Here is a 24,223-nt window from a genome sequence, read left to right as displayed (position 1 = left end):
CCCATCCCCTTTTCTCATGGTCTTGCCTCCCCCAGTCACACACCTTAAGCCATTTTTCAATGCTACTCTTCACATCTAGGATTTTCTCACACTTTCCACAGTCCAAATGGCTGCCTTGCCACTGCTTTATAATGAGCACCTCAAAGGCCCTTCCATGGACTTTACAATGATCCACCAAGAAGAGATGGCATAATCCGTAAGATGGTTAACCAAAAGCCCTCTTTGGGTCTCTTGTCCATCCTTCACTCAGGCCTCCATCCCCAGATGCTTATTTTGCCATCCACCTTTAATAAAAGCCCACCTGGCTCCAGCTATTCGGATATCCACAGAGTGGCTACCTCAGTTACACATAACCAGCTAAGGTAAGCCTCGGGGTTATCTCCACCAGTTCCAATCCTGTACCTGTGGCACACAGGTCAGACTGATTTGTCTGGCCTACTGTGAGAGTACAACTACTGCCTGTACTATCTTAAGTTTCTAACGCTCTTCCTCTGCCAGGGACAATCTGTGGTATCATTCAAACATACCGCTGTGAATCCCAGCACCACCTGGCAAACAGCAAGGCCAGAATCTGTCCTTAAACGGGTTTCAAGCAAGCCTCTGTTCAGCCCAAAGAGATTAAAGGGACCCTTCAGACTTGCTATAAACATTACAAAGGAAAACATCTACAAGACTTTGAAGTTGCTTCCTGTTGTTCTGACTCCTGGGAATGCTCTTGTTGAAGACAGACCTTTTCCAGGGCCAGGTTTCTGTGCAGGCAGCTCGGAAGGCAGTGTGAATGCAGTGCTGGTTCACGACGTCCTGGCGACACCAGCATGAACCACGATGAGCTGAGGAGCCAGAGGAAGCCAGACCGAACACAGCCCTCGCTGCAGGCAGCAGGATGTCAGAGTGGGCTGGCCTGAGCTGAAGAGAGGCTGAGTGTTTTTTTCACACAGTCTTGTTGTCAGAGGATGGATGCTGCTGTTCAGTTATGTCAGAATCGCCCAGCTGAAAGTATTGATCCCTATGTCGCATCACCCACTGGGTAATACAAGGGTCCTGTGAAATCCTGCGGCAGAGCCAATTCCTTGTCGGTAGCATTCACTCGTGGGTAGTACTTAAAATCCCCTAGTTACATCTTCCTTGTCATCTGGCCTGTCTAAAACCAGGAGCTGTCAGCAAACTTTGTGACAGATTTCAGCTTCAAGATTTCCAGGAGGCTCGATTTTTTTTTCTTGGCAGGTTTGTAATCTCAGTTTAGGCCTGACCCTCCTTCCCATGCTTGCAAAGCTTCTTGCTGAGCAGAATTCTGTATCGTAATGTGCTCTGCCTTGTATTGTACCGCCCTGAAATCTCAATGAGAGACTGTGCTGTCCTACTGTATTCTGGGCACTACCCTGCTGTGACATCTCCAGAGGGTCTGATATTTTGGCAGAGTATCTTTAAGTGTCCTGTCAGCCCAGGATGCATTTATTCCCTTGTTCACATGAAGAGCAGAAACAATGTTATGGCTAAGTGACAATCGTGACATTGACCCCCACACCGATGTAACTTTCATACCCAACAGAAAATACAGATTAAATTCTCTGTTCTATCAGCAAAAGCTGGTGCAATTTACTGAAGCTACTGGCATGAGAGCGAAGACTGTTAATTATTAACTTGGATGTTTTAGACATCTGCTTGGCGCTAAGAGATACAGTATAAATAAAATCTCATCTCTTCAAGTGGATAGCTGATCCCAAGAACATCTCTGGGAATCTGGCCTGCCTTCTTCTTTTGTTCTTCTGTCCAACACACATTCCACCATCTCTTCATTCATCCAGGCTCAGGTCAGGCAGATTTGGCAGTGTTACAATCTGCTTTGAACCCTACTCAGAAGAAATCCTTATCAGTTTTCTTTGTATTCCTGTCCCAGTGGCTGTATCTTATGCACACCTGGCAGATAGTTTCTAAATAGGACTTCGACCACTGTATGCTTTTGCTCTGCAGAATTTGGACTGTCTAGTCCAAAGAGCAAATTCATGTCTGGTGTATTAATTTCACTGCAGTCACCCACAGGGACAAATGTAACCTATTGCTGATTACACACACATTCAGGGTCAAATTGACTCCTGCATCGCTGCTGACTGTGCTGGAGTCACGCAGGGTATAACTGGTGGCCCTAAACATTGTCCTTACCAAACGCTTTGGCGACATCTCCTGGGCAGCTGCATCCTCCATCCTGCATAAAGAAAAGAAGAAGGGACCCAGTGAGCATTGGCACTCTGTGACCTCCAGCTGAATGGCCCCTCCTCAGGAACAGCATGTCGAGCTAACTTCATCATCGGTACACATCATTTTAGCTGAGTTTTTAGGGAATTCATATTACCCTTTCTATCGCTTTCCTCCTTTAAGCTCATTTACTCTACTTGTGTAGTCTACTGATAATACCACTGGAACAGCAGCAATGCAAATTCCTGATAAACATTTCCTAAATCCCAGAAACTGGAAAACAAAAAAACCCTCTGTTATGATCTGAATCATTCCCTGCCATTTTAACGAAAGGATGTGTGATGCAGAGGTACCACAAACCCCTACCATAAACCACCAGACATTTAAAATAACTTTCTCAGCAGTTTACAATACATTAAAAGGTCACAGTAGGAGGAGTGAGGAAATATACCATCAGCTATGTTGGATTTTGATCTGATAATCTTTAAGCAAATTGGGTAATCTAATCTTTGGTAAGTGAAAATTAATCTCTCATCATACTTCTCACTGTTTGCTACGGGTTTGGTAAAGAAACAACAGCACAGCACTTGGAGATCTTCAGTATTTTATAACTACGTGTTTCAGTTTCAGTGCAGAGCAATGTGGCTGATGAGGGTGTTTTGGTTGAGGGGAGGAAAGTTAGGTATGTGTGACAGGGCTGTAAAAAAAGGAAGGCACACAGAAGAGCTCATGTGCTATGGCTCTTTAGGTTTTTGTAAAGGTCTGAGGATCAGATGAAAGATCCTTCTGCCCTACACAGTCACTGCAACAAGAGAGCTCCTCATTTCTTTGAAGATCAGGGTCCTTTGCAGACTGCTGACAGGCTTCCTGCTTTTGAATCTGCTCCCCAGACTGTATGGTTGCTTCACGTTGTTTCACCTCCCTGTTGGCAGAAATACATGCCTGTGTATGACCTGTGGCTGTGCACAGCCAGCACCCCCCACCATCAGCCATTTTAGAGCCAACTTTCATGGGTAGCTGGCAGTGGGACTGAGTGTTAGAACCCCTCTGTGCACAGAAAAGGATTCAGACACAAACTGAGCAGGTGGATCTGAAAATGAGTGGCTTTTCAAAGGGCATCCCACTGGAAACAGTGCCTAATAGAGGTTTAAAGGCTTTTATTTCATTTGCTGATAACCTCTAGCACATTATGCTTTTTGTTGAGCTAGACACTTGCTGTCAGCTCCAGAAATGAGTGCTGGGCTGACAGCTGAATCTCTCTCTCTCCTGTTAAGGGCTCTGCTTGTGCAATTCCCTCCCTCTGACAAGTCTGTCAGAACCTGGAGGAGGGTGTGAGCGTGTGTGTGCATGTGTCAGGGGAGGAACAGCAGAGGTAGAAAGAGGGGTCTAATAATCTTCAAAGAACAGTGTCAGAAATTTGCCTGACTCTTACTGTCTGACTGAGACAGGCAGGCTACAAATGCTCCCTGGTAGATGGGTTTCTGTCTGTTCTTGTTGGGTGGCTCAGCGTCTGACTTTTATAATTAACCCAGTAGTGGCAGTGATGGAGGCTTCATGCTTTCACGAGGATAGGGTGTCTCGCTGTGTTATCCTTAATCACCGGCTTCCAAAAACTCACTTAGAATATCACTAAATAACAGAATCTGGGCAGATTAAGAAACTTTACCAAAAGCTCAGGTGTTACCATTTAAGATAAAAGTAACTAATGATGAGATTCTTCATCTGTAACGTCTCCACTTTCTTCATAAAAGCATTAAATGACAGTGTTCCACAGAAACAGAAACAAAAAAGGGACATACTAAGCAGTTATGCCAGAAGATGCTATGTAATAAAGCTATATGCATTAAAACACTTGATTACATGTGAAAAATCAAGTGCTCTCGTTAGAAAATAAGAGCCCGCTTCTGCTGTATTCAGTCTGGGAAGGTTCCCCTTGCAGTTCAGCCAGGTCCAGCGGGGGCCTGGGTCTGGACTCAAAATGACCTGTAGGACTGCTGGGCTACAGTCATGGGGCTCGTTGCAAGCTCAGCCTCTACCTCAAATCCCCATGTGAATTCAGGAAAACTGGCATTACTCTAAAGTGGGCCTACTGGAAAGGGTTTCCATGGGACCTATACAGGGCATGCTTCTGAGACAACAGGGTGCTGACCTGAAGGAGAGGGGAAAACAGCTTTTCAGTCAACAGAATTATTTTAACATGGCTAAAATTATGTTGTTTTCCCCGCTCTTGTTCTCAGAACAGACAGACCATTTTACAACACCAAAATTTACCCTGAGGAAAAATAGAGGATGAAAAAAAAGTATGAACTGGTTGAATATAATATGCAACTATATATAATAAGTTTATAAATGACATGTATGTTTCAAGCAACCTTTATTATAAACAGTATAATTAGCTGTTACTGCAGAAATCAGCAGACAGCTATTTATTATGCAGATGATATATAAAGTACGTGGTATATACAGCACTAGAAACAATACATATGCTACTTTATTCTGAACTACACATGCTGGGCGTATTTCTGTATGGAAAATGTTCTGCGTGGAAGAAGAGATGGTATGGCAGTAGCTGGGTGAAGAACCCCTTAGTCATCCTTTTCCCTTACTGCTGATGACCCATCATCCAGGCAGGGTGAAGGGGAAATTGGGATCCCTATCAAACGATGGCCAGATGAGAGGGAACACATGCAAGGCTGCTTTCCATTCTCCACATTACTGGCTTACTGGAATACGTGACTGTCTAGACTCTCTGTCCAGCAGAGCAGTTCTCTGACCTACAAGAAACAGAAACTTTATCCCAAGTAGGGCGTTTCTGTAGGAGGTTTCCAGTTTAATGGCCTGTATCTCACTGCTGCACTTTCTCAAAGCCAATGAATTAGTGAGAACAAAAAATGAGACTATTGGCTCCCAGACAAATAGCACAGGACAGAAACAGTGCCTGCATCTTAGGCAGGGTTTCCTCTCCTTTTTCAGTGAGCCATGAAAGATTCATTTCTGAGGAGAGCTTTGAGTCTTAAAGATAATTTAGCATGAGGAAAGAAACTCGTACGATTTCACCTCCCCCTTCTGTGTGTGACTGTAGGCACTCAGACTATCATGTTTGCCTAAAATTGTCACCTTCTTTGTCAACCTATCAGCTCCAAAAAGCATACATGATCACTTCAGTAGTACAAACATGTTTAAAATCCCAGTTTGTGCTGCCATCCCAGCAGAGCTGATAGAGAATGGGCTTCAAGTGCGCTGTGTTCCTTGTGGTGCTCATACTGTGCTCAGCACTGTGGCTGTCTCATTTTGTGAGCGGGACTTCCCTTCATACCTAACATTAAAGAGGAGCAATTTGATGAAGGTAGTGGACATGACAGAAGGAAATGCAAGAAAGCACCCTTGGGATGCCCTCTTGGAGACTAACACATACCACACCATCAGCTATAATCCACGTGAAGGACAGCTGGTAGGCTTTGAGCCCTACACATTGTTCCTGACACTTCAATATTAATATAATAATAAAAAAAAAACACACAACAAGAATAGCTGGACATATTTCCTCCTGCCTAATTGATGTAGATGGCTGTGGTAGTACTCTGCCTGTAGAGGTCTCTTGTGGCTCAGACAGGGTGTGCCCCTTCCTGAATCTACATAATGGCAGTAGCAAGACATTTTGAGGGATGCCATGTTCGCTTGTTGCCTCTAGCCCCAGTTACATACTTAATTTGCTCCCATTTGGTGTCTTCCCTCAGGAGGGTACCTCTCTTTTGTAAAACCCTTGCCAGAGTTGTGGCAATGACCGTGCAGTCCAGTCTTCTTTTCCAATAAGCACACTGATGTCTATCTGCACACTCCATAATTTAGGCATAATACCCTTAACCCTTGCTCCAGTCTCACTAGCTTGGGTGAAAGAGTTGAGTTCCAGCAGTGTTAGAGACTCCAGTTATGGCTGAAGGTAATTCTCTTGAACCAGAAACTGTAGCAGACAGGTATTTAATTGCCCTCCTAAATTCCCCATGTAATGGTTAGGGAGTTATTAAGTGTGGGCTTACTGAAACCTACATAATTCAAGCAGGTGAGGAACCGATCCATCTGCAATGCAAGAAATGAGAGGAGGAAACACACAGAACCATCCAATTTTTCAACACAGTTTAAATACACACTCCATATCTTCTTGGAAATCGGGATAACAACATTCTTCTGAGAGCTGCTAGCAGAAAATTATTATTGCAAAACCAGGATGTGTTTCTGAGCACTACTACTAGGACAACACATATAGTTATCCAGCCTTTATAGTAATGAGTCAGTCTTTCATGCTCTATTGCACACATATTCAACCGTCTGCTACAGGCATAAACATTTGTAATACTGCCCAACTCATAAAATCACAGACTGCTTTTCTTTTTTTCTGCAAAACTCATATAGGGGAGTCAGGGAGAGGGGGGAATGTACATGCAGCAACAATAAAGAGAAGAGAGATTTGACTGTACCACATACCTGTTTTCCTGCTCCACTATACCCATACCTTCAAGAAACACAGTCAGGCCCTTTGCCCACCCACAGTCAGTTTGCTCTCTCCTCTTTCCTCCTTCCTCAACAACACACACGCTTCCTCACAAGGGCACCAGTCACAACCTGGTCAAACAAATCCAAGCCTTCCAAGTGATTTCACTTGGCAGTAGATCTAAAATTCACCATGTGGTCTCTCCTAGGGCCACAGAGGGAGACTGTTGACCATAAGGGTACCTGCGAGCACAGCACACTGGTTAGCCCGTGCACCTTCCCCATTACCAGCTGCCTTACAGACAGCCTGCAAAGAGACTCTTTGAGCCTGACACAGTCAGGGGGCATGCCTGTGGCTGGGCATGCCGAAGCACAAAGGACTTTTGGGTGCTGTAGGCTGCAGCAGTCAGTCTGAGACCATGCTGACAGATTTACTTTTTCCATGTGAGGCAAGTCTGGTCTTGCTGGTAGGCTGGAAGCTGCCATAAGCAGGCAATGCACCTGTACCCTCTTTCTTCTCCACAGGTTCAATATTTCCCCAGGGCTTTGTGAGAACATCAGTAGCAAATGTGCCAGCTGTGCTCACCCAGACCCACCTCTGAAAAGCTCCTGTTTTTGCAAAAAGAGCTCCGTGAAGTTGCTATCTGAATCCATTCAGCTACCAGGGCATAAATGGGCACGTATCATTTCATCTTGTACTCCCCTCTACTGCCTGCCTGTCACTCAGTCCCACTCTCTGGGGAAAGCCACGTTTACATTTCACTCATTTTTCAGAAGTCTCTCATAGGAAGGAGTACTGTTTGCTTCCATATGAGAACACTATCAAGCTTCTTATTCTGTTCACGTAGCAACACACTCCATTCAGGGAGTAAGCAGCCACTTTCCAAAGGCACAAACAGGAGAGAGGTGCCCAAGTTTTGGTAAACATTACAGCGAGTTGTTTCCTTTACATTTAAACCTCCACTGACTACCTAGGAGCTAGTATAGGGGTCAACGGGAGAGGAGAGTAAGATAGCCTTTAACATGCAGGGTACTGGACTGTTTGATTCTCCTATTCCCCAACAGTTTGCACAGTGGGAATCTGAGAGCAGACGTTATTTACTTACAGAGATGATATGTCCTTTCAAGCCATGTGCTGAGTCTGCACACTCAATGACAGCACTTAGCTGGGGATAGCCCACCCCCGTCTTAATCCGAGTGGTACACACAGAACCTAGACAAGAAAACAAGAGGAAAAAACATAGCCGGTTAGGCTGACAGGAAAGAAATAGCTTGTTTTCTTTGTCTTGTGGAAAAAAATGTGGTTCTATCTATATTATTTTTCCCTTCATGAAGTCTCTATTGCAAATTTTAGCTCCTCATGGATAAAAGGAGAAAATTCATTTTTGAAACGCTGTCACACCAGTTCATGGGATCTCTAATCAAGGTGACTAACACTACCCCTTCTTCTCCAGGGCCCCAATAACCAGTTTAAGTCTCATCCATAAAGTTTCCTGCTGAGGGAATTACTGCATCACGGGAAAGAAAATCTGACCGATGTGCCTAAAGAGAAGGGGGGCACAGGGACCGAAGTCTCAGCTTCAGTGAGGCTCACCAGCAGTATTTCTTCCAATAAATATTTCTATTTATCTCTTTTCTACATGTTTTAAAAAACAATTCTCACAGAAAATCTGTGCTTTTATCTTCTCTCTGTGTGTGGAGATTTTCCAGAAGCGAGAGAAATCCACCTTCAGCTTAACCTTTAAAGCAGAAATACTTGGTTGATCACAGTAGGTGGGAATAGAAGTAAATCAGCACACAGCATTTAAAAAACCAAGATAAATAATAATCAGAAAGCTGTATAGGGTAACATTACAGGAAATTCACTAATTATATATGATTATTACACTACATTATATATACATATATGGTGCATGTATAGATATGTAAAAAGGTATAGATATATAAAAATAAAGGCATATATTCAAAAAACCCCACTTCAAGCACAGCTTAACACGATAACACGGCTATAGACCTTTTGGAATTCCTTCTCCACTTTTCTAGTCAAATTAGAAGTCAAAACAAGGACTACTTTTTGACAGTCCCAGGTCTTATCATTTAGGATATGGGCCATAAAGGTCTGCATGATAACAAGAAAACAGATTCTAAACTAAATGCAGTGAAATCTCTTCACCGAACTGATATCCAGGTACACTTAATCAGTAAAGTAAAAGTTTCCAATGATCTTTCAAAGAACTGACAAGGTGTAAACACAGACATATTTCTGCAAAGTAGGATGAAAATTAATTTTAAGATAATCTCCACAGAGTAAGTATGTACTTATATCCCTAATGCCTTATAATAAATAATTACCATATTCCAAAAGCTGGACTGTTATCTGGGAGAGAGTCTCAAGAGCTGATCTTCTGTGAGGAACACCTGCTACCTGTATTTTTGGTTGGTCAATGTGTAAAGATCTGTTCTGGCAGGTCTCCAGGGAGGACTACACAACATTTACTCCTGTTTCTACTGTGAGGCTATAAACTCTATTTCTTCTTTTATATCTGAACTTTCCTGTGACAATTGCACCACAACATCTCTGTTGCTTACTCTTCAGCTATTCTGCAGTAGTTATTGCTGTTTGCTGTCTTCCTAGGCGCAACTGCAACCTTCATGTCATCATTTGCCGTGCTCAATTTATCCATTCATGGTCCATAACTATTTGCCAATGTAGAGTAAACAATTCATCTCCACTGCACTGGCTGATCACAGCTATACTGTCAGTGGTACGCGCCAGCCAGTTTAAACATAGGCCCAGCTGCAGCCCATGAAGAAAATGGCAAGAGAAAAGAGCACATGAACAAATACACAAGGGGAGGAAAGAAGAAAATGAAAGACAATATAGCACTACATACCAGACAGCAGTATTAGGAAAGGGATAGCAGGAAAAAGACTGAAATTTATGGTCCTCTCATTTATCCATAGGAATATTACAGTGATAGACAACATTAATAGATAGTGACCGAGTATCATTAATGAGCATCACAGCTCCTGGGCAATATTAACAGGTAGAGGCAATGTTATCCATACTTCACGCTTACTTAATGCCTTTTCATCCCTGAAGACATTGACAATATGTACAACCTCAGCTTACAACACAAATCAAAAAGCTATTTAGAAACCTATCTTTCCTTGGTAGAAGCGGGTAACTCTGAACACAGTATCCTTTGAGCTTTAGCTGGGATGACTCATTCTTTTTTCAACAGGTTGGAAAAAGTGTTCCTAAACACAATACATATTACCACTGATTATGTCAGCACCTTAGGCAACTCAGTGCTTCCAACAATAGGTATAATTTCCAGAAAATGTAATACCCAACACATTGTAGTACATAACATTATCACCCTGCCCATGCATTTCTTAAATCAACTACGGGCAAGGGTATTGTTACTTTATTGACCTGAGGGGGTCTAGGAATCCTAATGGACAAGCAAGCAGCTGCAGCATTATACACGGGTTCCATCTGGGAAATTCCTCCATGAACGTTACCATAAATCACCCTTTTTTGACTGGATTTGACTTACCTGGTCCAATACCCACTTTAATAATATCTGCTCCAGAAAGAATTAGTTCTTCTACCATCTCTCCTGTCACCACATTGCCTGCCTAGACAGAAGGAACAATATCACACATATGGGAGATTTTAAGACTAGTGCAGTAAAGACTAATTGTGGTACTGTAAACTGTTATCCAGATCTTTTACAAGTTGAGCTGTATAGCCAGGAAGAATATAGTTCACCATATTGTTCATTGCCTATGCTGCTGACATTGAACAGATCATACGTTCTGGAGGCAAATTAATTTCACAATTGGTCCAGTAAGCCTCGATTGTAAGGGATGTTTGAAAACCATCTGCTTTGGATTTCAGCTCTGTAGCATGTCTTTGTCCTGTCTACAGCATGTTCCTAACTAGCAAAAACTGTGCAAAATAAACCTACATGAAACATGTGTCCAGTTGCTCATATCACCCATTTAAAGCCTGTATCGAGATGGCAATTCATTTGAAGAGATCTGAATTTAGGATCTAGAGATGCTCAGAAAACATTTCAGAAAAATAAAAAAGATATATTACAATACTTTAGGACTTAGCAAGTGTTTGTAACAGTACTAATATGCAGAGCAGGAGGCAAATCCTAAAATCCTTACTTAATATTTGCGCAGTTTTTACTGAAACAAAACACCTGCTGAAGTCAACAGGAGCTACCCAGGGAATGTTGGTCAATGCCTATGCTCCACTTACTGATTTTTGGCTTCTAATTCACCATTTATTTATTTTTAATGAATTTTACTTCCCCCTTTCATTAACCTGAAACAGCTGGCAATCCACCGCCTGAGGCACTTAAAAAAACAATGATACTTTTAGGCAGCAATTTGTGGTGTATGACACAGGACCGCTTAACTTTTCTCCAAACTGCATGATATTGATTTAAAAAAAAAAAAAAAAGAAAGAATAAAAGAGAGTTGCTGGGAAATAAAGAATGTGTAATAGGTACAGCACTTCCAGCTAAGTGCTGCTTCCTTTCTGCTCGGTGGCAATTTGTTATACTAAGTGTTGCACATGCCAAGGTGGGGTGACAAGAGAGCATGCCACTTACATTAGAGAAGCAGGTTACACTGGGAAGGCAGGTGACTACCTGAGCAGTATAACATGCAGCACATTGTGACTTGGTGAAATATTGGACTACATGCAACAGATTAATAAGCACGAGCAAACAGGGGCTTCATGAGATTTAGAATCAAATATATATTTAAGTTAAACAGCAGTGTCTTCTTATTAGCAGAGCACAGCGGGTTGTCAAACTGTCTCTTCAGAAATGCTAACCAGACGTTTAATGTTAAGTTACTGCTAGAGAATGTTGTAACTGCATATGTTGATTCAAAATGCTCATCCTAGCAGGGAAAAAGCACTTATGTCCCCATTACACATTTTTTTCCTGGAATGCATATGCACACACCAGTGGTTTCAGTCTTTCTGAATCTGCAGATCCTTAACAAACTTTCAGGGAAGATGTGGAGCTCTACATAGCAAGCTTCAAGCTGCTGATGACAGGCTTCCTGCTCTTAGATATCTTTTCCAGACCTCGGAGAGGACAAAAAGCACTGCCAGAGAGATACGGCTATCTGCATGTGAAAGGACCCTAATATCACAGCTGAAGAGCAGAGAAAGCTGTTTTCTCACATCCAGATGAACTCTGCTTCCGATGAAACCAATAGTTGTTTTACCACTAAGGCCAGCATGACAGCTGAGTAGAGGCAAAACAGCTTTTGAAAGGCTGACCAGCAGGATAAAGCCACGCTACTCGGGAAAAAAAAAAAAAAAAAAAAAAAAAACAAAACTGAGAAGGTGAATATAAAAAGGTTGAGACTAAAGAGATGAAACCTCCTTAAAATTAAACAATAAAAAGTAAAGTAATTGGAACATGTACAAAGAAGTCGTTATGGACAATGTTTTTTGTAGTCTATTTGGGGAAACAGTCAAGGAACATAGTAATTGGTGGATGTATTGTATTAGCAAAAACCACACTCATCTTAATGTACCAATGCATTACTCATCTGCTGCAGAACTGACTTTCTTGAAAGAGATATACCCTAGTAATTACCCTACTGCTAATCTAACTTTGCCACTCCTGGCAGTAAAATAATAGCATCAGTAGCAACTGAAAAGTCCCTGCAGCTCAGGTTAACCAGCATGCTTTCAATGCGGTCAGTTATTAGGAGCAAATTACCCTGGCTGTGGGCCTGGCCTTACACACTCAGGATGACATTCAGCCGTACCATCCCGCAGTGTGAGGTTTCAGTGAGCGTCAGCCTGGCTCATTCCAGCACCACCCAGGATGACCAAACTGGGGGTCAATCCCAAGGGAAGTCCTGGCCTCAGAAAAGTCAAAGGGAGTTTCACTACTGATTTTAAAGGGATCAAGATTTCACCTAACAGGATTATAAAGGCTACAGCTTCTCTGACAGAGATATAAAATTAGTGAACACAGTAGGGTAGTGCCTCTGAATTTCAGTCAGGCATTTGATACTGTGCTTCATAAAAGGCTGCTATAAATATCAACTCACACTGACTAAGACAGGAACACTGCTGCACTGATTGAAGGCTGCTGACAAATGGCAATGGATCAAGCTGAGGAGAAGAGACTGTGACAACAGTTCTCAAACTTTCTTCTTGTTTCCTAGAGGGAAAAGCACAGTCTGTGCCTCCACACTATCAGGAACACTGCCAAAGGACACTTCCCACCCACAGAAGCAAGGGGTGCTTTACAGTAAGATGGAGAGATGATGCCATTTGCTAGGCTGGCCATCAGGTGGGTGTTTGCACTCAGTATTGCGGTGACTGACCCAAGACAGCCTTGGCAGCACCCCTGTCTTTGCCCTGGGATTCCAGCTGGCCCCTACTCTAGGACTCCAGCCCAGGTGAAAACACCACAACTGGACTGACTCTGTTGCTTGTTGCAGAGAGAAACTGGGAGGCATCTGCATGGCTTCCTCTGACCAAATTCTGCCTTCACTGAGGCCCTGAGAAGTTACTGACTCCAAAGGGAACAAAGGTTTCTGGCCCCTGCTGTTTCTCTCTGCTCCTGCTTTGTGATTCTGCTTGCCTCCCTCACTGGCCCACATCTTGTGAGTGCTTCTCCTTCTGCAAGCGTGCTCCTGCCCCAGCCTTTTCCTTCCTGTTACACTCTGCTCCCTTCAGCATGTTTTTTTTTTCTGCATAATGAACAGAGAACACTACAAAATGGAAAAAAAATCAAGATAAATATTTGGCAAAGCTTGCTGGCACAGGTATTTTAGCTTGCTAAACAGACCTCCAGTAAAATGGAAGAACCATACCACCAATAATTACATTCATAAATGTAGACTACACTTACGGTAATACAAAGGCTCTGTCCCTCCATCATGAATGTCAATTGAAATCTTGCTTTAGACTTCAGTGTGAGGCACAGCCCAAAGACACGATGCTGTGCTACAGCAGAACACTCCACTGAACCATTACTCATCATTCTGAGGACCAGAGCCACATCTGTGGGGCACTCAGGAGACTTGAGTTCTGCTTCTTCCTCCATCTTCAATCTAATGAGTAATTTAAGGCAAGTCATGCTGTCTTTCTGTGCCCCTGTTTGTGTTCCCTATCCTTTGTGTTTCACAGAGGAATTGATCTTTGTAAAACAGTATGAAAGGCAGGAGTGAAAAGAGCTTTTGTTAGAGCCAGGCAGAAGAAAATAAGGTAACGTGATTATAAAAGCAAGTATTTAAAAAAAGGAAAAACATGCTCTTGAAAAGCTGTTACACAAGACACATCCTCCATCTACACTGGAGCATTAGCCCCAGAGAGTAGCACGTTAATCACAGTTGCCTTGCACATCACATTTCAGCCTCAGAGCCGGGCCCATTACGTGGCCCCTGGGAGCACAAATTCCCTGAGACCCGGGGTTGGGTTACTGTTTTGTACTGCACTGCAGCTGACTGTGGAATGAATGGTCATGCTGAGGAAAGCAAACAAGACAGCCTGCAAGGTCCTGGAGATCACTTTCAGCTATGAGAAAGCTCCTTTATTTTTATACCTTGTATTTAACTGCTAACCCTTTTGTTTGAAAGCCACAACAGCATAGAGCATACTGCAGGCGTAGCACAGAGACATCAAAGCAGCCAGAGAACAGGTAGCAGCAGGACACATCTTCCAGAGTGTCATAAAAAAGAGCCTAGATGAGCTCCTGCATTCCAGCCAGGAATAGCTCCAAAAGGCCATTTTGGTGCAGACTGCAAAGCAACCTTGTTTGGAGGTGGAGTAGAGGTGTGCCTGCCTAGCTGAATCTGAGACTTTCAGGGACTGCATGGACTCTGCAGGCCTTGGAAAACAGAAGGTTTTTGAATGCTCCAAGTTTGTTAGCATGCTTTTAGGAATGGAAATGTATCCCTGTGTAGGAGATGAAAAACATGAGCCATACTAAGCCATGTTAAAAGAAAGGAGCCACGGTTGGAGAAGGCAACTGAGCAGGTCAGGGCTGTAGATGTGCTCAAGCAGGTGGTGCTGTCAGGGCAAGACGTGAAGTAAGAATAACCTTAAGTCACAGAAGCAGACAACCTAAGCAGGTAGTTTAACAGATGTGGGAAATGAATGAGATTGGCTTAAGGACTTTGGACTAAAATTTGGGCTTGATAACTGACTTTGGCACTGACAGCTGTGCCTTTGGGGCAATTCACCTTGGCTGAGTTCCCTCAGCCAGCAAAGTCAGCAGTCTGTGGGGAGGTGTAGGAGGGGATGACACAATTTTCTCTCCACTCTTGACAGGGAAGGGAAGAGGTTTTTTTGTTTGTGGTGTGTTTGTTTGTTTGTTTTAATAAAATCTGTCGTTTAAGATCCCTTCCTCCCAGAACACCTCAAGCCAAAAACACTGGAGTAGTGACATAACTAGGGACACTACTTCAGACCCAAAGCAAGAAAACAGCTCCTTCTCTTACTGCTATGAGCATGAAGCAGCCACCTCAAAATGCCGACAACTATCATTTCAAACTTTCAAAAACTCTCCCCAAAGTCATGGGAAATATGGACGTACCAAGAAGGCTCCCATGTCTGCTGGGAGTTGTTGAAGGATGCCTATTTATTAGCACACATTAACCCAGAAGCCCCCAGGCATTCCAGACCACTTCCATTCTCCAGTGCCACCACTGTTCAGCAGGAAGAACACTGCCTTCCTCTGACATTGGAGGAAGGAACATAACCTTCCCTGAGCTGCTTGAACATGCAGTTCCCTATTGAACCTACTCAGACTGTGCACTTAGGACCATTTTTACTCCGCATTTATTTTGTGTGTGTGAAGTTTTATGGTTGGCATGAAAGAGTAGGGAAGTGTTGCCTAAGCACATGATTTTTTTGCTGCACTGGTGTGAAGAAAGTTTGGTAGCCTCATTAAGAATCTGCTTCTTATATTCTCCTATTCCATGGAAACAAATTCAGACTCATTCCTTCAAGAGCCCTGGGAAACAAGCAGGAGAAGTAGGGCTCTAATGCAAGGAGTCCCATGCTGATGCAAACATCCTACTCTCAGTGCAGAAGGGCTACAGGAAGCATGGCATTAGCACTCAGAGAGGATAGGAACACCACAGAGGGGGCATGAAAAGCTCTGGCAGTGACTATTTTGCTCCCCCATGACCCCATCCACAATTGCACAATGCCCCTGTGATTCTTATCATAAGCAAGGATTAGTCTATGTTTAGCTGCCTTCTAGTGATCTAATAGCTGGGAACAGCGATCAGCCTCCATTGACCAGAAATGTTGGCACATTCCCACAGCAAACCTCAGCTTGGAATCACCAGAATAAACCTACACGCTTTATCATTAGGGGTTGCATCTGGTGTGGGAAGGAGGATGTGAGCAGCAGAAAAATTGGATCCACCCCGCCTGCCATGCCAACATCAGACTGCTGTATCAGAGCACACACTGAGCATTCCCACAAAAATTATCAGCAATGGAAGACTGACAATGCCAACACGTTATCAAACAGTCGTCATTTGGCTCAGTCAACATCTTGCTGAACTGAAAGGGGAGATGAATAGAGCTGCCCTCTGTATTCTCAGAAGGATATCAGTCCACATGTATTTGTCTGGAAGACAAAAGGTTTGAGCCAGGCTTTTATCTTTATTTATTTATTTTCTTGTTTTATCTCTCCCCCCCCCCCCCCCCCCCCACTTTATTTTTAAATGAGGACTCAGAAATTGTTAGAGCTACCACAGAGATTCTGATGCCTACCAGCCAAACTCTGGATCCTGTTCCCGGACAGAATTCACACACACACCCTCCACCCTTTTTACACACTTACCATAATGGTGTGATTTGGGAACAGGGCACGGACAGACTTCACAAACTCCACAAAGTGTTCCGAATAGCCATTTGCCACATCCAGGCAGATGTATCTGATAGGTGGGATGGCCTCTAGAATACTTGTTAACTTGTCCAAATCAGCTTTGCCGCTACCTGAGCTTGCTGCTACATGCTGGAAATACAGAGGGAGAACAAAGGGGAACATTAAATTGTAAAAACTGGATTAAATACAGACTTTGTATTTCTTCTTCCACATAGTCTTGTGAGGACTCCAAGGGAAACCTGTGCTGGAAACCAGTGAAAGTCTTACTATATAATATGAAATAAATGCCTTCCTGGGAATACCAGGAAGGTAACCATTGTTACCTCCGTTTTGTTTACAGGCTCTAAAATGAAGTAAAATTAGTGTTTTATGAGTTCTTCATTCACAAGCTCCTTATCATAGTCAAATATAATTTACCTGAAACGGATGAAGCTTCTGCTGTTTTCAGATTAACACAAACACAGAAGCCCTAACAAGGTATATGTCCAAGAAAAGAGTGGAAAAAATCAGAGTACTGTCAGAGTAGGATTCAGCTCACCAAACCCTCCCCCCGATCTACAGAAGAACACAACAGTTGAGCTTGGAAGGGACCTCTGGAGATTGCAGTCCGACCCCCTGCTCAAGCAGGGTCAGCTACCACTGAAAACAAGCAGATTGCTTCCTCCTCTGTCTTCACATGAGTTCTTTCCAACAGAAAAATAGTTTCCACAGCTGTTGGTCCACAAAACCTCTGCAGAAATCCAAGGTCACGGAGCAAGTCAGTATTTAATCACTAGGAGAGCCTACTCCAGCGATTACGGACCACAAAGAGCTATCTAAGTGCCAAAGTGTTCAGGCACAGGATATTCCTGGGATCACTTTCTACCCTAGAGTGGCAAATAAAGAACCCTGACAAACTTAAGTGATAGGCTGGCTCTCAGACAATCCTGCAATCAATAGCCTTCATAACATAACTCTGAAATGAGGCAAAGGTAAAGATGCAATACAGCTGTGTTGTATTCTTTTTCTGTACAGGCCACATTTCAGAACTGTGCTGAACACTAAGGAGGAGGAGAAACGGTTAGACAACACTCTTCTCCTGCCTCTCCTGGTGTAGGGTCCTGCCAGAACGCAGAAGAAATTTGGATATGAAAATATGTCTGAACCTACATCAGCATTTAAATTTAGTAATCAGTGTTCCTCTGTACCGGTTCAGGCTAGGACCCTCTGAACAAGCGGGGCAGCACATCTAGTAGTAGCATAGCGTGAGCTCTGGTGCAAGGAGGTAAATGAAGGACACGTGTGCTCTGACAACTTCCAAAGCTCGTTCCTGCTTGGGCCCAGCACCCGGGCTACTCCAGCCCACAGGCTCTGGGTCTGCTGTCATACCTGACAGCAAAGACTCTGCCTACCACAAGGGCATGCAGAGCCAGTTCATTGTTGGGTTTCTTGACGTTATTCATATTTGTGAACTTTGTGAACTTGGCCTTCTCCATCACCAGCACTACCGCAGCTGCCACCAGAAAAAGGCTAGCAGTTAGACCTCTTCCTCGCTGTATCCTTCCTGTTTGTTCAGGATATTTCTCTGTTTCCTTTCTAGGCATATATAAACTTTGCTTTTTACATCTTAATATTAGCACTTCCATTATGGACTCACACAGCTTACTTTTTAAACCAGGACAAGCCACTTACCTGGATGCATTTAAGAACAGCAAATATCTCCATTCCCCAAAACCTCACTTGACAGTATTCCCAAGGGACCCCACTGTATGCGAGTTCAGAACAGAGCAATAAACCGTAATAATTTACAGTACGAAAATGTACCTCAAGGCATTCTGGGTGATTGGCAGCAAACAGCTTCCATTCTTCCAGAGAATAATGCTTGTGAATTGCAGTGAACATCGCATGCTAGCAAAAATAAGAAAACTGATATTAATGTCCAAGTTAGTCATCCTTTCCTCAGCTGTGGCATAACAGAGTATCAGAAATTCCCATATTAAGTATAGGGTCATCTTGCTTGAAAGAAACAGTAACAGTGAAAAACAGTGAGTAAGGGACCAGGCAACTCCAAATGGCTCTTCAAAGGTAGCGTGGCATAATTAGACAACCTTTCAGGACCAGGTTTCTGACATTTTTTAATAGAGTTGTGGTCAATATTTTGCATGTGTTTATGCACTGCAAGAGATTAAGGTGAGTCTTAAGGCCAGAGGCTTATTACCCAGAGACTCCTGACTGCTGCAGCTTTATCCAGTAACTAACACTTTCAAAACCCTTCTCAGCTAACAATATTTTTCTGGAATAGAACACAATAGACACATCAAAAACTAAGCTCTAGAGGTTAGTGAGCTCTAGCTCACCTGAGGCTGAGCTAGGTCCAAGGTGCGAACTTCCCAGTAAACATCCCCACTAAAATTCTAAAATCTGGATCCCTCTCTCTGGGCAACTGTATTGCTGTTTAAGCACAGCCGCTTTGATGTGAAACCTTCTTGTTCTGCATTTTATAACTCCTCACGCTGTGTTCTTCAATAATCATAGCTAAAAATGAATGAGGCTGTTCACTGTCACCCACTCGGTTCCCAACCCTTGCCGAAATGAGAATCAAGACTTACTTTAGCCATAACCACGGCCATTTCAAATGTCCCCACAGTGTCCATGTTTGCCACTATAATGGGAATTCCCGTGTACGTCTGCTTGGAGTTGCGGAAGGTGAAGGTGCGCGTGAGGTCAACCTGCAATGGATAGGCACACGTTCTTTTCAGTAATTGACTGTAACATAACAAAAGTTTTGCCATTGACTTCAGTGACAGCAGGTTTGGACACTGATTCTTAATTTTCCTCAAGCTTCCCAATCCTCCTCCTTTCATTCCACTACTGCTTCACTAAATTTCATTTACTTGTTTTGTTACAACTTCTGTCCTACAAATAACAAAGAAAATACATATATGGAATACTGTTTTCTGTGTTAGAGAGCTCTTGCTGAAGAAAGAGAGGATCAAAATTAAAACAAAACAAAACCAACCAACCAAAAAACCACAAGGCAGAGGGGTTTGTTAGAGACAGATAAGGAAAGGAAAGAAAGGACAATGGGAACTGTGGGTGATTTTATACAGAAGTAACATCAACTGTTTGTGTGGCTGCCTGAGAAATGAGAGGTGAAATCCTAACTCCACAGAAGTCAGAGCTGGAACTCTGCTTGATTCCAGGGCATAGAGGGATTCGTCCCATTCTTTAATGTAAATGACAATATAATAATTCAAAATCAAGCTCTTACTTTTGGATATGGCTGCCAGCTACTTTTGCCAAACAATACAAACAATCATACCCTGGCTTATTAAACCAAAAGGCAGCTAGTTTCTAAGTTAATTTCTCACAACTGTGTGAGCCTTTGTCTTCAAAGTTATTTCTTCTTCAGCATCCTCAAATGACTATGATAACATCAGGCATTTTGTTCATATGCAAGAGGTAATATCAAAGCTGCATCAGTTCCCACTGGTCTACTTAGCATCTCACAAAAGGAAAAAGAAATCTAAGAAATGTGCAACAGTAAGATATTAGTTTAGTCTCTGAAATAACACAGTGAAAATGATGGCTCTTTCATAGTTTTGATTGTTCCTCACTTCCTTAATCCAGGAACACTCAGAAACCTGGACTGAACTGAAATCCATCACCAGAAAAGAAACAATATAAACAATATATGACTGATTATATATTCACAGCATATTTTGAGCTTTGTCGTATTGCAGGCCACATTCTGACTGATTAATATGGTGATATTTTTATTACTGATTTGAGAGAAACAAATCAGTGCCTCAGAAACATATTACGAAACAGATTTTCACTTTGTATAAGCTCATAAGGGAAGGGTCACTTCGGAGGACAGTCTAAGATAAATCTTAATGGAGACTTGCCTTTCTTCCCATTCACTATCAGAGAAGCCCACTTCTCCATCCATCAGTGCTGACATAACATTCTTACGGCAATTTCAGCTGCAGTTAGTGAGGAAGGCATTTCATATATTTCATTCACTTTTTAAAAAATAATATAAATATTAACTAGAAACAAGGGGAAAAAAGTATCATGCAAACAGTCCTCCAGAGACAATAGCGCCAGAACAATAACCTTACATTAATACAGAGGAAAAAGTCCCTTTCATAGACCTGAAGATGAAAAGTATGTTTAAGAAAAGACTGAGGCAAGATGCAAAGCTACACAGGAAACACAAGGCCATTACTCTCAGTGATTCTCACTTCCACCTACTATAACTTTTCATATGTGACTTCCTTTAACCAACCAGCTAGATGGATCTCATGCAATCATCCACACAAATGATAATACTGTGCAGGCAGGCATCTGTGTGGGATAATTGCAGGGCTTCCACTAATGAGGCTTTTGTTGTATAAGAGCAGGAGAAATGCCACACAGGGATGGAGACATTTATGCGGTGCCCTAATTCTCCAAACAGCCAGTACCAGATGTCTGGGATGGGAACATAAAAACCAAGGCAAGTTTTGAAAGACCCTCTCCTTAGCCTACCTTCCCAGGCCCCAAGAATCTGGTGTTCAGGCACCTTCGAAGCCAAAGTTCTTCTCCAACCCACTGTGCTAAATAGCCACTCACGGACAAAGAACTTGCCCAGTATTTTTGAGTATATTCATACATTTAGCCTCTCTGATATTCTATAGCAATGTTTTCCAAAACTGAATTATACATTACATAAAAAGCGTATCCTTTGCCTCCTAACTATATTTAGTGTTTCCTGTCTTGTTTTGTGAGAAACAATCACCAACCACTTCCGTTTCACCTTGTCCATTCCGCTGTTCACTTCATGGACTTCTGGTACATTGCCCACAGTTGCTTCTTCTCCATACTGGATAGCCCTAGATTTATTTCTTCCCTCATGTTGAAACCAGTCAACACTGCTGATCACCCTTGCTGCTATTCTCTGTAGCTATTCTGGTATTCTATAGCTATTATGATATTCTTGTGAAGGTACCATCAGAGCTGTGTACTCAAGATGAACATACCAAGTATTGCTTAGTTCCTCTAGTAGCATTTTTGACCTCCTCTTTGCCTTTTTGAACGCTGCTGATGCTTTCAGAGATTCACAACTCCAAAATCTCTTTTCTGAGTGGCAACAGCTAATTTATAGCTTATTGTTCTATGCATTAGGAAAAAATAACTTCAGACTCTAGGATTGCTCACCATCATTCAACAACAGTACGTGTTCCTTCAGAAGAAAAATAAATAAATAAATTAACTCCTACCTAGACATTCGAAAAGTACTGAGACATTGACTGTTCTGTTAAAGCTTCCTGGACTCATTTAAATTTGCAAAGTTAAATTAATGACTAGGAGACTAATGAACTAATGACTCTTGTCTGGTGAACTTAAATGGGACAGCTTGCAGAGGCTAAGTCCAAGGGTATATGAGTACCGAGCTGCCACTGACAGACAAGGCTGTACCCATACAGTCTCCCACTCCAATTATTGCTTTAATCAATTTTAGACTTGAATTCAAATTTTAAGATTTCTGGTATCTCTCCAAAAAAGCAGTGATGGAAAATGAAGACAGTGCACAGAACTGCAATCAAGTATCATCATAGCAGACCCAGAAGAAGAGCTGCAAACACCCCAAATTGCCTAAGAAGCTGACTGAATTTCAGCTACTGCACAAAAAGCTAGCCTTGTGCAAAATGAGGCATTCACACCAAAAAAGCAAGACGCTTGCTGATAAAAGCTTCAAAGCAGCAGCTTGCTGGGTAACAGGCACTGTAGTATGCTGCCTCTGCTCCTCTGCCAGCACTATTTATTTATATTCTTGTTTTGAGGCAGACTGGGGCTGTCCATTTCAGATCTGGCTCCCACTGTTTATCCCTGTTGCTACAGCCTCAGTGATGGTGTCCCATTTCTTAACCTTCATCAGTTTTCACTGACCCCCCTCATGACACACACTTTTTCTCATCTGAAATGCTTTTAACAGCTCATCGCAGCCACCCGCTACAACCCTGCCCTACCAGCTCACATTCCCCCTATCATTTTCCCTTCCCGGCAGCCCTTCTTTCCACAGCCTGGGCGCCGCTAAATATACAAAGCGCTGCGCTGGAAGGAGCGATGGGTCACTCGGTGGAGCACAGCTCCACCTGTTTGCCAGGCCAGCTAACAGGTGACTTTTTATTAAAGAGGGGCCGGAGGTGCCAAAAGCAAACGGCCAGAAAGGGCCTACAAGCCTGATGAGCAGTAACCGCACATGAGGATGAGTTACTCAGCCTGGACGCTGTTCCTTGTAATTTAAAAAGGACTCAGGACTGACCTGAGGTTACGTTTCTGTTGAGAGGGTCTCCCTAATCTTACACTTTCACAAGGGTAAGAAAATTTGTTGCCCGCCAGCAGGGCCACCCCTGCTTCCCATTCCAGTCTTCTCTTTCCACCCCACCTGATTTGTCTCAGCCTCTCTTACGACTCCGCTTCCCCTGCAGAAAAGCTTAATCCCCCTTCCATCCTGCAGCACAAGGCACAACCCTCATTAGTCAAACTAAATCCTTCCTTAAGCTTGGGGTTACATGAGGTAAACAAGACGGCACTTTTGCTCCTGAGGCGGCCATTTTTTTGTGGAGGTGATCCCCACTGCATTTTTGGGGTCCTTCCTGACCTCTGCTGAGAGGAAGCCACAGGGGTACCCGGCTATCAGCCACAAGAGCCTGCAGGGACATGGAGTCCTACCCGGGCTAGCAGCAGCAACAGGGACATGCAGCCCTGAGCCTCGTGAGGGACAAATCCACCTCACCACCCCAGGCTGGGAATCCTAGCCAGGGGCAGGCAAAGCCACGGGAGGTTCTCCTGCCCATCCTCACTGGTTGCTTGCTTGTTTTGCTGTTAAAAAGGAAAAGGGCTGCCGCTTACCCTGCCACAGCACTGCGGGGCCGCTATCCAGCCCCGCGGGGCTCCCCCCCCGCCCCCCCGCATAGGCACCTGTCGGCAGCAAGCAGCGCCCCCAGCACCCGCCCCCCTCCCCCCCACACCCCTTTTCTTCCTTTTTTTCCCTCTTTTTCTGCAAAAGAGCGGGTCAGGGCGGCGTGGCCCCACAACCCCGGCCCCCTCCTGCCCGGAACGGCGACACCCACCCGCAACCATCACCCCCCCGGCACGCAAAGGGCGTTTCGAGCGGGGAGGGCACTGCGACGTTACACCGGGGGATAAAAATAAAGCGGGGAGGGAAAGGAGGAAGGAGGGTTAGAGGGAAGTCAGGGGGCTGAGAGCGGGAGGGAAAGCACGCCGGGTTCGGGAGCCCCCACCTCTGATCTGCTTTTGAGGCTGCTTCTTTTGGGTCTGAGCAGGACGTCTTTAAAGTCCAGTTTGAGGTCTGCGTCCACCCGGGGCATCTTGCTTGGGGGTCAGGCTGCGGCAGCCCCAGCTCTCCTGCCGGCTCGGCACGGCTCGGCTCGGCTCGGCTGGGCTGGGCTGCACCGCGCCGCCTGCAGAGCCGCGGCGGCCAAAGACCGAGGGCCGCGCACGGAGCCTATTTATAGGGCGCTTTATTAGGAGCGCAGCCGGCCGCCCTTGCCCCTGCTTCTCCGCAGGGCTGGGCGCTGGCCGTGTGTGCGGCGATGGCGATGGGGACGGGGACGCGGTGCGCGCCTGCAGCCGCCCGTGCAGGGTGA

At 43.9% G+C, this 24,223-nt stretch overlaps 1 protein-coding gene across 1 annotated transcript in view; it reads right to left on the bottom strand.

The window, feature by feature from the left end:
• GMPR (guanosine monophosphate reductase) overlaps window positions 1-23,987 on the bottom strand; it is a 35,660-nt gene extending 11,673 nt beyond the window's left edge. The window contains exons 1-7 of the mRNA XM_035549634.2: window positions 23,858-23,987; window positions 19,175-19,294; window positions 18,390-18,473; window positions 16,542-16,715; window positions 10,245-10,326; window positions 7,788-7,894; window positions 2,161-2,203 (exon numbers count right to left, since the gene is read on the bottom strand). Coding sequence (XP_035405527.1) covers window positions 2,161-2,203; window positions 7,788-7,894; window positions 10,245-10,326; window positions 16,542-16,715; window positions 18,390-18,473; window positions 19,175-19,294; window positions 23,858-23,944 — 697 coding nt within the window. The 5' untranslated portion in view covers window positions 23,945-23,987. The remainder of the gene's footprint in view (window positions 1-2,160; window positions 2,204-7,787; window positions 7,895-10,244; window positions 10,327-16,541; window positions 16,716-18,389; window positions 18,474-19,174; window positions 19,295-23,857) is intronic.
• Between the last annotated feature and the right edge of the window lie 236 nt (window positions 23,988-24,223).

This window comes from Cygnus atratus, chromosome 2 (assembly GCF_013377495.2).
Source record: "Cygnus atratus isolate AKBS03 ecotype Queensland, Australia chromosome 2, CAtr_DNAZoo_HiC_assembly, whole genome shotgun sequence".
NCBI classification, from domain to species: Eukaryota; Metazoa; Chordata; class Aves; order Anseriformes; family Anatidae; genus Cygnus; species Cygnus atratus.
Note: the sequence above shows the minus strand (reverse complement) of the source record. Positions and strands in the feature narration are given on the sequence as shown.